General features: G+C 35.6%; 1 protein-coding gene across 1 annotated transcript in view; it reads left to right on the top strand.

Annotated features, from left to right (window-relative positions):
• The first annotated feature begins 13,431 nt into the window (after nt 1-13,431).
• LOC129227997 (DNA ligase 4-like) overlaps nt 13,432-14,241 on the top strand; it is a 61,609-nt gene continuing 60,799 nt past the window's right edge. Inside the window, exons 1-2 of the mRNA XM_054862625.1 lie at nt 13,432-13,593; nt 13,691-13,768. Of these exons, the coding sequence (XP_054718600.1) occupies nt 13,432-13,593; nt 13,691-13,768 (240 nt within the window). The remainder of the gene's footprint in view (nt 13,594-13,690; nt 13,769-14,241) is intronic.

The raw sequence follows: 14,241 nt of genomic DNA, 5'->3' as shown, positions 1-14,241 counted from the left end.
AAATAACTAAATTTGATTGCCATTTGAATATAAAAACAAAACTTGAGAGTCAAAAAAAAAAAAAAAAAAAACAATACAATGCACAAAAGAATTAATTAAGAACTGCCATCCTTTTTCCTGCATGCACATATTTTTTCCTCTATGTAAATTATCATAAACGACATTCGACCCCCACTAAACCAGACGACTTAAAGCCCCTGTAGCGTAAGGCCTCCAGTTACAGTGGTTTTAAAACGACTCGCAATCGCGAAATTCCGGCTGCATGACAAGAAAGCAACCCTTTAGATAAAAGAGAGGCAGTTACTTTTCTTCCGTACGCCTGCAGATCACCCTATGTTATACTGCTTGGGATTCATGATTGCGCCAACCTAATTCCCAGAACCACAATACGCAAGGGGTTTTATCGTCCTCCGACCTGCGGGGCCGAAAAACAGACTTGACACACTTGAGAATCCATACTTGCAATCGACGGCATATGTTTCTTACATTCATATTTGAAATATTTTTTCAATAACTGGTGGTGAATAATAAGCTTTTCTAATAAAGCGCCCGTCATTTGGACTGATCAGGGATTTTAAAAACATTACGTAATTATGCATTTTTCATGTGCTCGTATTTTAATGTTCCTCCTCCCTATAAAATGCATTGCATATACCCTCTGCCCCCCTCCCCACTGAAAATTTTGAAATGTCGGGCCTGTGTGCAACTAAAAAATGTATGCAGTCAATGTCGAAAACCAGGGGTGGGGTTTGTGATTCAAACCCCTCCCAACACCTTTGGTTTTAGCGCATATTGCCAATCCTAATACAGTTTCTGCATGCATATCGGGACGGTTATGACCGAAAACATCAAATGGAAAGCAACTTCTGGCTGCACCACTGAATGCAATTAATAACAGTGAACATATGGGAACATTTCAAAGCGCTGGCTGGCTTTCGAAAAATGTTACCAAAGTGAAACATTCTGAGCTGAACACTCACAGAATTTCCTAATAAAGACTTCTTTTATGATGTTCGAGAGATTTGCACGTTGTTTCCGTACGTCACTGGATTATAATCAGTAAATCTAAGGCCCCTCCCTATATATACGTGCCGACGCATCAGCTCAAGATCAGCCTTTTTGGATCGGAGCGCGAGTTTGAGTGGTTGTCTTTTCTGGCGAGTTATCGCGTTGGTGATTGTTCACTTTGAGCAGTTATTAGCAGCACGTGAATTGTTTATTAAATAAAATATTATTTTCTGCAAATTTGGCGAAATCCGAAACTTTGCTGTGGTAACCCAAGCAGTGCAACAATGAAAAATCCGATCCAAAATGGCATAACTTAAGCTGATGCGTCGGCCTGTCTATATAGCGGCTCTACAGTAATCAGGTCCTGAGTGTGCACATTCAAAAAATACTTTTAAGAAAAATTAAAAAAAAATTCATTAAGTATCTTGAGTTCGATTCAGTCAATAAAAAATAAATTCCTGGAGATGAAGGATTAACAACAACGTTTTAAAAAAAGAACGAATCATTATTAGCAGTTGGGTTCCGATTGGCTGCAAGAGATCTCTAAATTTTTTAATCGCCTCACCACGACGGATGATTAGACATTTCACGGATAAACACTAAACTAAACATCCAAATTAGAAAAAAACACATGTTAGTGATGTTCGTGTTCTTGTTTGGGTTAGTAATTTTAGTTTTACTTAGCCTTTTTATAATCGCAATAACACTTTTGGAGTTTAGCATGAAACCCTCTTCGTAATTAACCTCCTCTTGTGAGGTTGAAAATTGGTTTTCTGTCAAATAAAGCGAATACAGTTGAACACCATTATAATGCACACCTTGCGGTCAGAAGTGTTGCGGAAAATCGGTTTTAGCATTGTATAGTTTATTTCAGAAAATACTATTCAGATAAAGAAATGCCCTGAAAATGAAATATTCTAGCAAAATTTGAACCGAATGTTTGGTTGAAATTTTCAAACTAATATTTGAATATTAATGCTAATTTAAAATCGAAATCGTTCATATATTTTGTATTTATCTAACTGAAGTATAATCATTAATTCAAAGTAAATAAAATTAGAATAAATCAGATGTCCTCAAACCTTTCGGACTCATGTTACCCTATACGGAATTAGAATTTTTAAGTACACCCTAGTCTTTCTCTTTTTTTCACAAATGAATATCAAAATTCTCTATGGTGTTTGGAAGACAAATTGAAAGAAATATATTCCATTACAGCAACAATGCTGACTTTATTAGAGAATGAAACTTTTTTTTCTGAAATATTAGGATTCAGTTTATGGAGCTTTTGTATTGCAGCAGACATTTTTAATTCTTGTTTCACTCGCTGTATGTTAGTATCTATCCTAAAAAAATGGTTGTGATCTTTTGACATAAATCTTGAAAATCACATGACCCATGGAGCAGGAACTCACGATGTTAAATGTAACACCATTGAAAAAAATCTCTTGGAGTTAGCTCCAGAAAGAAGTGGCCACAGAAAAGGTGATTGTCTCATCATCAGAACCATGTCAAATCCAATAACAAGGAAGTTCATTATTGAGGAGCATTTGTCAGATAATGGGGGAGGGGGGGGGCAGGGGCAGATACAGAAAAATCTTTTGGAGGTGACACGGGAAATTGAATAGCCCCCTCCCCTCTCCCGCCACTTTAGATGTTTCATAGCAAAGTTTTAATGACTTTATTTTTAAATATGTGTGTTTTTTATTTTATTAATTATTTTTTTAGGATTCCTTTAGGTCATTGAGTCTACTTCTAAGTACATGAATATTATGCATGAAAAACTTAGAATGTGGACAGAAAACATCTTTAACGTTTCAATCCATTTAAATACTAACCCAATATAATGTCGCCGAGATGCTAGACAATGAGCGGCTTTACTTAGGAACATTGTCATAATGATTATAACACGAGGGCAAGGTTATTAAATAAACCCATACCTGACTGGAGTTTTTTTAAAAATTAATTTACAAAGAAAATCATAACTTCATAACATAACTTCATAACTGAAGAATTCAGAAACTATTTCTGTATGAATTTCAAAACAGTTGCTGATTTGTTCTTAAAGCCATGATACAGTAGAGATAACATATTTTGATGCCGTTTCCATTAGAAGTCATGTTTTTTCCAATAAATTACTGTATGATTTCTTTCATTTTGCATTTTTTATAAGCTGAAAAAGAAATCTATTATTTCGCAAATAGGTTCCTGGATCAAAATGACTCTTTTAGGTGCACCTATACATTAAAAAAAAAAAAAGCTAATTATTGATTCCATCAAAGAAGAATTAGTAGACAAATTGCGATAATACGGTCCTTTGAATTCGAAACCAGTGAGTTAAATGTATTTTGCAACTCTGGGCCTCTGACTCCAGTAATAGTTCTTTAGCTAACAAAAATGCTTTTATTCAAAATATGCTGAATGTGTTTTGTATTCTTTTTAATTAACAACGTAAAAAAATGTAAAAGAAAGGTCAATTAAAAAGTACTAAGTAAAGTAGTTACTTCATCCTTGTGGGGGGGGGGGACATGCCGCCTGCTCTAGTGGCGGATCCAGCCGATTGTTTTGGGAGGGGCCATCCGAAATTTTTGAACAAACTCCTCAGATCCGAATTTAGCTCTATGCCATCTCGAGGCAAATTTGAAATCTGCCGCCCCCTCCCCCCTCTAAAAGAAGCAAAATATTCTTGACTCAAAAAAAAGAAAAAAACGTAAAAAAGTGTTCCCTAGATTCAAACTGTCGAACTTATGAAGAAATGATGGCGTTTCACAGAGGCGCCCTGGTGAAATAATCACAGTGGTCTCTCAAAAAAAATTTTATTCGGCAAATTTTGCTGACGATTCGGCAAATACCATGATTGAAAAACATTTGACTTTCATAAAATGTGTGAAAGTAATCATTATTAAATTATAAGAAGAAATTGTTTCTGTGGAAAATGAAAGAATGCTAATATTTTACTTTCAAGAATAACAATTTAATTCAAAAAATGTGTTTAAAGTAGCAAATTTGCCGCCCCTGAAAAGTTTGCTGACCTAGGCAGCTGTCTACTCTGCCTATTGGGAAATTGGGCCCTGATAATTCCCCAGAAATTTTATCAAAATGAAGTTTTAAAAACTCAACTATCGGGGTATCGAGACCTTAGGTGAGGGGGTGGATTTAGGAATCTCCCTCAAAAATGTTTCAAAATTTAAATTTCCGAGCAATTTTTGAAAATTAGGAAACTAAAAACGCATTTTGTCTATTTTTGGTGATGTACGGAGAAAGGTCAGGTTTCGGGCGCTGGCGAATACTTTTTGAAAATAAAGCTAAGAAACCAAAATATTCTGTCATTATACATTGAGAAATTAGAAGTGGAGGGGCGCTCTTCTAGCTCTTCAGCTGTCCAGCCTAAAAATGCACCTTTAGGTTAAAGAAAGTGTGAAGGTGCTTAGAATCCTTCCTTCCTGGAAATATTTTGCCTTTGAGGTTCCAAAAATTTGGAATTTTAACTATATTTATACATATTTTAGAAAGAGAAATGGAAGATTCGTGAGCTCCTCCAAAAAACCTCCTTTTAAAGCTATCATCATGATATAAACTAGAAAGGGAGGGAGTCCTATAAAAACTCGTTTGTAATTGAAGTCCCCCCCAAAAAAAATCATTTGAGTTGCTTTTAAGCAAGTTAAGTGATAAGCTAGTTTCCGTTGACATTTTTTCCAAATAAAAGACTTAAAATGCAATTTTTTGCTACATATCAAGGCATTTGTGAAAGGGCATGGGAAAAGGGGTTCTCCTCCTAGTTTCGAAATTAAAGCCATAAAAACGAATATTTAGGCTCTCTTTGGTCTTGTGAACAATAGGTATACTCTGAGAACCGCAACATTTAGAGATCGTCCAAGTGTCTGTAGTTGGAATCAAGAAATGATGTAAAAGATGCAGAAAAATTTTGGAAATAAAAGTTTTGTTTTGAGGATAGGAATATAATTTATCTCCCAATTAAGGCCTATACTTCTTTTTCAGTAAAATACATATGTCAAATTTTGTTATCTTCTCTTTTTTTTTCTTTTTTTCCTTAAAAAAATTTCTACAATCACAAGGCTTTGGGAGGGGCCATGGCCCCCATGGCCCCCCTCTAGATCCGCCCCTGCCCTGCTCCCCTAAAACCCACTACTGGGGATGGGGTAGGGGTTCAAAAATGAACAACCATTGATTGTGTGACATGTTACAGCGAGTGAAAGAAGAATTAGTCTTGGAACTTGATATTTGCTGCATTATGAAAGGTTCATTCATCGAACATCAGGTTTGTGCACAAAGATAAGGGGGGTAACACTATACTAGGGAGCCTGCAGGTTTAGATATTACCTGGAAAAGGGGTGTAGGGCCGAGGTGAGGTCAAAAAATTCGGCAAGTGTAGGAATTGGTGGTATCTGAATTTTTTCCAAAAGCATCTCAAATATAGTGAAGATTTAGTTTCTAGTTTAAAATGGAGTCAGAGTGTCAAAATTAGATCCAAATATTAGAAATATGAACCTAATCGTAAGCATAAGATTCATTAAATATAAGGGGTTTGGGAGATTCTCCCCTGAGAAATTTTCGAAATTGAAGTTATAAAAATGCATTTAGACGATCTTTGGAAATGTTCGGGGAGAAAAGTTTCCGGGACGGTTCTCCCGTCCATTTTTTAAAACTTTTAAAAACGCAGTTGTTATCTCCGATTGTGTAGAGAAGTGGGGTGTTAAGTGGCTCTCCCCAAAAAATTGCTCGAAATGTAGATCTGACGATTCAATTTCAAATGATCTGAGATGATATGGGGAGTAGAAATTCGGGGGCTTTCCCCCGGAAAGTCTTTGGTAATGTTAGTGGGCCGAAATGTTCGCGGACCCTCTCTCAGGATTTTCCGAAATTTAAATTCCAGAAATGAATTATCTTTAATGATGTTATCACGGAGTTTGGGTGTGCTCCCCTGGAGAATTTTTTGAAATTGAAGCTCCAAAGACTTTTTTGATGATATTAAGGTTGAGAGGTGGTTCAGAGATCTCCGGAAATTTTTTCAAACTGGTGTCCTAAAAACTAAGTTTTAGACAATCATGAACAATGAATAGGGTGCATTTCTTGCGGATTTAGGTTGGACGTTTCTTTGAGATTTGAGTGAAAGTGCTATCCTTGGAGCTTTCGGAAATTGATGTTTCCTAAGTATGTATTTGTAAGCCATTTCCGATGGAGACAGAGAAAAGGTCGGATCTTGGGAACTCTCCCACATAATTCCTACAATTCCCTCCCTTCCCTTTCTTTGCTATGTCCCTGTCTTCTTTTTTCATTTTTTGATAAAAATATTGTGGAGTCCCCTCCTGGAGTTTTTCTTTTCCAAAACATTTGAGTGCTTTGGATTTAATTAATGGAACTTTCAATTCCCAACCTGATATTTTTATTTGTTTGAAATACAAGCATTTGCAGTTTCAGTAAAAATACTTTAACAGTTTAGATTGATGTGGTACCCTTTAGTGATACAGGAGTGGCTCTCGCCAAGGGTGCAACAGGAAGAGAGGTGGTAATTAAAAAAAATATTATGAGTTCAAAGTTGATTACTTCCCGGGATAACAGATGTATGTCCCTTCTGCCCCCCCCCCCATGTAGGCCCCTGACTGTACCTCTCAATGAAAAAAGAAATATTTTGAAACATTATTCAAATAAGATACAATATACATTACAAAGAGAAGCAAGCTCTTCCCCGAAATATTACAAAAGATCGACTAAACCTGCGTTTTTAAAGTGACAACTTAAAAAAAAATTTCAGGGGAGCATCTCCGCCACTCTCGCCAAAAACTATTCAAGATCGTCTTAAATTTTGTCTTTAATATCGTACATGTTCCGAGAGACAGTCCCTGAAAACTCCATCCCTAACAAAGGTCGGCCAAAATAATATTTTTGGAGCTTCAATTTCGAAAAATTTCCAGAGAGAGCATTGAATCTCTCCTCCCTCTGACATCATTTCAAATTGTCTAAAACAGCATTTTTCGAAAGATAATTTAGAATATTTCTGAGGGAGAGCGCTCCGTAGCCCCTTCTTTCAAAAACAGTCAAAGGTAAGCTACAAGTGCGCTTTTAGAAATTCAATTGCAAAATTTGCTGGGGGAGGGAGCCGGGACCTCTTCTTCCATTTTCAATGATCATCTAAAACTGTGTTTTTTCGACTACAATTTCAAGGCTTTTCTAGGGAAGAAATCCCTGGATCCCCCCTACTTCTGCAGGAATATTTTACTTACGATTAGATTCTAATGTTTCATAATAAATTACTAATATTATTTTCAAAAAAGAATTTCTATGAATAGGTATGGGGGGAGGGCACCATCCCACATCCCACTCAAATTTAGAACCTGGCTTAATTTCACGAGTAAGTTCTTCCTCTCTGGAGCACCGTTATAAGAAAACATTTTTTTTAAACGGATGCAACATAACTGAAATACGTATACTTGAAGGAGAAAGGATGAAGACTGGGTGTGAGATGTAGAAGCTGATTATGAGAAGCTTCCTAGCCAAGTCAGCCATAGCCACCTCAGTCTCATTTCAGCAGCCTGCACATTGCAGTAAAACAATGCGGTGCTCTGAACTTATAATCTCATCGTGGTTTTTTCTTCTTGAGCTAATGACTTCTGTTCTTATGCTTCTGTCGAACATTAAAGAAACAAAACTTTTACAGTTTCTTTTTCCACTATAGTTAACACTGTTGCTGTATTGGGAAAATTTTTCTTTAATAAGCCTTTCAAGCCTGGAGGGAATTGCGACAAAACCTGGAAACTTTGCAACAGCACTGGCCAATTCTTGCGCCCCCCATTTTTTAAAACCTCTCAAATAAAGCATTCCAAAAGCAATAAAAAAATTTTAAATGCTAAATTTGGATTTTGTTTATCTGTAATTCTGCATAAATGGATAACTAATGTCAACAAATAGGGTGGCTAGTAAGAGAAAAGATTTTAACAGTTGGGATTCAAATAATCGCACAGCATTAAATAAAGGTACGATGGGCTTACTTAAGGTTTCTTATACAAACGCTCGTAGTATTAGAAACAAGATGGAAGAATTGAAAAGCATAACAATAGACGAGAGGTTGGATATTATTGGAGTGACCGAGACATGGGCTACCGAAAGTGATGATGATTTATTATCTATTGCTGGGTATAATTTGTTTAGACAAGATAGAGTAGGTAAAAGAGGTGGTGGGGTTTTATTTTATGTCAGAGACACTTTAACTTGCAATGAATTGGTAATTAATGATAAACCTAATGAGATTGATATGATTTGGCTGGAGTTGATGAGCAATAAGGGCAATAAACTACGTTTAGGGAACATTTATACGCCACCCAACTTAAGCCAGGGTCAAGATGAACAGATGTTTAGTATTATTAGTGACATATCAAGAAAGGGGTCAGTCATTATAATGGGAGATTTCAATTTTCAGGAATTGATTGGAATAATTTTTACCATAGTAATAGAAGAGAAGAGGAATTTTTGAAAGTAATTGGTGACTGTTTTTTAGATCAAATTGTAACTCAGGGTACTCGACAGGACGTGATTTTGGATCTAGTTTTATGTGATATGGAAGGTTCTGTTCAGGGGTTATGTGTAGGGGAACACATTGGAGGCAGTGACCACAACAGTATTAGGTTTGAGATTAAATTTGACACGCACAAAGTAGAGAATTTTAGGTTTGTTCCCAATTTCAGAAATACTGATTTTGTGGCACTTAGGCAGAGTTTGAAAGCAGTTTTTTCTTCTGGATTGGTCAATAGCGATGTGAATCTTCAGTGGGCAGAGTTTAAGGAAAAGCTAGCGAAAACGGTTGAGGATCATGTTTCTTTTAGGAGAAAGGGTGTCAACACTAAAATTTGGTCTATGTGGTTCTCCAGGGAAACTAAAGACACTCTAAATTACAAGCAAGCTGCTTTTCACAGGTTTAGAGAAACTGGTCACAGTGCAGATAGGCTCCAATATTGTAAGGCAAGGCATAAATTTAAGTATTTGGTACGGATTCAGAAAAGAGAGTTGGAGCAAAGACTGGCAGATAACATAAACAGGAATCCCAAGAGATTTTTTGCACATGCTAATTCGGGGAAAGTTCGAAATAGTCATATTGGGCCACTGGTTGATGAGCACGGAATTTTAATTCAGGACGATAGTGATATTGCTAATGTTCTTAATAGGTAACTTTTTTTCGAGTGTTTTTAACGATAACTGTATCTCAACAGTTGACACCAACAAGACACAAGCTATAATACAGCTTGAGGACTTTGTATTTTCCAGGGATGACATTTTACTTCATTTGAAAAAAATTAAAGAGACTAAGGCTCCGGGACCTGATAATATTTATCCAAAAATTTTAGTTGAATGTGCGGAGGAATTAACAGATGTAATCGTAAATATTTTCAATGCTTCTTATAACTCGGGGACAGTGCCAGAGGACTGGAAGCTGGCTAACATTACACCGCTCTTCAAGAAAGGGTCTAAAGGGAGTGCGGGAAATTATAGACCTGTGAGTCTAACTTCGGTGGTTTGCAAAATTTTTGAAACATTGATAAAAATTAAGATAGTTAATTTTCTAGAGACTAATAATCTATTGACTAGTTTTCAGTACGGTTTCAGGAAAGGTAAATCTTGTGCAACTAATTTATTACATTTCTATGACAAAGTTACCATGGCTTTGGACAATAAGAAGCCTGTAGATGTTGTTTACATTGATTTTCAAAAAGCTTTCGATAAGGTACCGCATGCTGCTCTACTTAGCAAATTAGCTGATATAGGAATAGGAGGGAAAACTTTCATTTGGGTAAAAAACTGGCTGACCGGAAGGAAACAAAGGGTAGTTGTAAGGGGAAATTATTCTAATTGGAGTGAGGTTTTAAGTGGGGTTCCTCAAGGATCAGTGTTAGGGCCTGTTTTGTTCATTGTTTTTATGAATGATATTCACAAAAATATTTCTGGGAACATGAATTGTTTTGCTGATGATGTCAAAGTTATGGGGACTGTAGAAAATGAAGAACAAGCAAAACAGCTGCAAGAGGATCTAGATCATATTACGGAGTGGGCTGATAAATGGGGTATGGTTGTTAATGTTGGGAAATGTCAAGTGCTACATTTAGGGCATGGAAATAAGTGTACAAGTTATTATTTGCAAGGTTCAGTCATTAGTCAGGCAGACAAAGTTACTGATCTGGGGGTCTTAATAAGTCAGGATTTAAAGTTTAGCCAACAGTGCAGCATTGCTAGTAACAAGGCCAATAAGATGCTTGGGTTTATCAATAGATCTATTTCAAACAAATCTAAAGACGTTCTTCTGCCCTTATATAGAAGTTTGGTAAGACCTCATTTGGAGTATGCTGTTCAGTTTTGGTCTCCTTATCTTAAGAAAGACATTAATGTATTGGAAAGGGTTCAAAGGCGAGCTACAAGGCTAATAAATGGACTTTCTCACTTAGACTATGATTCCAGGCTTAGAAGGCTAGAAATGTACAGTCTTGAGCAAAGAAGACACTGAGGGGTCATGATTCAGTTGTTTAAATTTATTAAAATGAAAGATGTTACAGGGCTGAAGTTTAGCACTGAAACAGGACAAGGGGTCATTGTTTTAAGCTATTTAAATCTCAGGCTAACATGGATGTTAGGAAAAATTATTATTTTAGCAGGGTAGTTTAACCTTGGAACAGTTTACTGGAAGAGGTGGTAATGAGCAAGGGAGTAGATAGTTTTAAGAGGGCCATCGATCTTCACTGGGGATTGTAAATTGACTAGGACCAGTCTAGCTGGGCCCAGAGCCTGTTGCTGGTCGTCACTTTTGTATTTGTATTTGTCTTTCCTGATATATGGTTTGATAAAATAACTCATGGTAACATCGCCCCAAAGCAGAATACTTGACGATGTTCTGCAACTTAAAATCATTTGACCAAAATTGTTCTGCAAGTACTTCAAGCATTGCATACACAACCAATCAGCGTGACCTTTCTACAAATCGGGAGCTCTAAATCAAAATCATTTCATAGAGGAGTTTTTTTCTTCTTTTTTTCAGTTTCTAAAACTTCACTGTTGCTTTGCATTTCTGTAGAACCTAAACTGATTGAGAATCGCCAAAACTATTTTATGCTTTTTCTAAAATGCATAGAAAGAGGAAAGATACAAAATTTTATAAAAATCCGAACCTAGGTGTCAAACCACATTTTTTTTGGTTAATTTTATATGGCATGAAGGAGCAAATGGTATTAATAAATAAACAAATTATACTAAAATAATAAGTTAAATGATTCAAGTTAGGGTAGCATCTAATAAAACACTTAAAAACTTTCTAAATAATTGAAATATTTTCAGAATACAAAAGGATTGAAATCTCAAACATGACATGCAATTTTCAGCAATGGAGGTGTTTCAATGTTGGCATGTTTCCAAACATACATTTATGGATGAAGATCGATTGGAAGAAATAAGGAAAGGGGAAACCAAAAATGATAGAAAAATCAGAATCTTTTCAAATTTAGAATATGAAATTTCTGCAGAAACTGCAGATTTTCCAGAAATACCTTCCAACTCAAGATATAATTTTGCACAAATTCTGCAGATTTCTTTTAAGTTCAAAGTAACTCTATAGTTCCTGCAAATGACTTATTGAATTCAACATTTTTCAAAAACTTTCTGCCAAATTATTGTAATTTGTGAGAATTTTAGATTTTCTACTAATTTAAAGAAATTTGCAGAATTTCTGCGCAAAGTTTGTCCAAATTTTCCTCTCACATTTGAACTGAATTGTTCTACTGCTCATTCATCTGTTCTGCGACATACGTTGCAAATTTAGTAGTATTCTGCTTTGAGAGTAACATGTTTTGCTATAAGTACGGAGTCTTGCATACATTTAAATTTCTTTGAAATACAAACCTTACTTGTTACTAAAAAAATCATTACAAATAACAATTTATTCAAGTGACTTTTTGAGTCTCTTCCGTAGTAAGTCTCTTCCGTAAAACCATTTTATTTCACCAAAATTGAGGAATAAATTTCCGGCATGACCAGATATTTTCACTCTTTGTCTTTAATTTGTTTTTTATTGAAAACATATATTTCTAGTTCATGTACTTGGTCACACAGGACCTGTTTATGAACTCATGTTCAATATGACACATACTACAATACAGGCACATAGTGTGGGAGAGAATTAACAGCATTAAGGAAGTTACAACCAGTGCAAATTGCAGGAATCGAACCCACCACCTCGCTATCATCAGGATGACCCACTGTGCTACTGAGGCCCCGTCGTCTTAAATAAGTACTAAAGATTATTAAACTTTCTTTACATTGATCAGTTTTAATTTGGTTGGTTGGGAAAAAAAACACAAAATTTAATATGGTGTAAAACGGGTGTTCCAACGTGTTTGATGGCCATAGCTAAAACCAAAGGCTGAGTGGCAAGTCATAACAAAACTATAACCATACCCAAAAGACCAATGTCTTTTGGGTATGGTTATAGTTTTGTCAAGGAAGGAGGGGGAGGAGATACTGGACACCATAGAGTCTTGTCTTAGGCTAGGTATGCATTCCAAGACCCTTCGCGTAAATTGAAATTTCGCTTTGTAAAAAAAAGGGTATGTACACCACTTTTGATAAATATAAACAATTATTTCAGATACTTGTAAACACCCCTCAAACTGCTTTAAACCATTCCTTAAGTATGTGTCAAAGTTTCCAACATAAAGATTGGAATTTATAACTTTTAGAAAAAAAACTTTTTTATTCACTGTAAATCAGCCACAATTATTCACAGAATCAATGAGGGGAGACAGAGAATGAGACAGGCCCATCATTTGGGCAGGGGGGGGGGGGCGGGATTTTAAAAACATGACCCTTGGATTTTAAAAACATTATTTAAATATGCATTTTGTGTGTATTTTGGGGGTTTTTACCATATAAAATGCATTGCCAACACGTCACTGCAAATTGTCTCCGATTTTTGTTTTAGTATAATGAAGTATACTTTCATTTCAGATTGATCAAAAAGTAAAAAGAAATTTAGCACAAACATTGAAAAAACTAAGGAAAACGCGGCAAATACCGCACGACAGGACGCTTTTCACTACCGTTTGAGTCAGAATCCAAAATCTAGATAATTCCAAAATCGGGAATAGCTGCGGTCCCGAGCATTCCGGATTTGAAGTCCCATACTGTACTTGAAATATACTGATTCTGTTATTTTTAAAGACATAAATTTCAAGTTGAAGAATATTTATTACATAAATTAAATAATAGCTGAAGTTTTTCCAGTCTTTTTAAAAAATTAAAATAAACTGATTCAAATTTAAAAATTTTGTTTAAATTTTCAATAATCTGTTTTTTTTCCCAAGAAAATCTAGATTTTTTTTCACCTTTTGCTAATGAACATTTTTCAACAATCTTCTTTCAGCTTCTATAAACATGTCAACTGTTGCAGAACATGTGCCTTTCCTTCATTTGTGCAAATTGTGTCAGAAAATTTCCGAGAAAAAAGGAAATGAGAAAAAACTTCAGCCTTTGAAAGATTTCATAGATTACTGGAGAAATTTCCATAACAAACTTCATTCAAGTAATCCTACCACAGTAAGTGCAATGCCAGTATTTTTTACAATTGATTAGCAGATTTTAATTTTATTTATTTTTTGTATCACTCATGCCTTATATCCTATTTTCCTTTCAGACAGATTCATTTTTTCCTGCATTACGCCTTTTGCTTCCTCAGTGTGAAAGACAACGAGCAGCATATGGAATTAAAGAGGTTGGTTCTTCTCTGACTTTTTTTGCAACCTGTCTTATTATTTCATGATACTTTATTCTCTTTTGTAAAAAAACTGTCTTGCTTTGAATAGGCACCCTCTGTTATGATCATTGAGAAGAGATAAAATAGAGGGAGTCAAGACTCATTTGTGAAGCAAAGACCCCTAGTCACATGATAGGTTTTAAAGCAAAGCATTGGACGAAATCAGGTTTCTTTTGCTAGTTTCACTCAAAATGTGTCAACCATTCGCTGTTGTTGAGTCACATGACTTGGGATCTTTGCTTCAGCTTTTGCTAAGCCAATAATTGGACTTGCTCCCCCCATTTACTAATTCCTGCTCGAAGGTTATGATAGGCAGAATTTGAAGAGAAAATGTACACACAGTATATTTTTAAAATGTTAAATGATTTTTTTCTTGGGGGATTAACATCGAATGCACTCTATCATTCGAGCAAACCTAACCTGACAGTCAT

This window comes from Uloborus diversus, chromosome 8 (genome assembly GCF_026930045.1).
Source record: "Uloborus diversus isolate 005 chromosome 8, Udiv.v.3.1, whole genome shotgun sequence".
Classification (NCBI taxonomy): domain Eukaryota; kingdom Metazoa; phylum Arthropoda; class Arachnida; order Araneae; family Uloboridae; genus Uloborus; species Uloborus diversus.
This window is presented reverse-complemented; position numbering and strand designations above follow the sequence as displayed.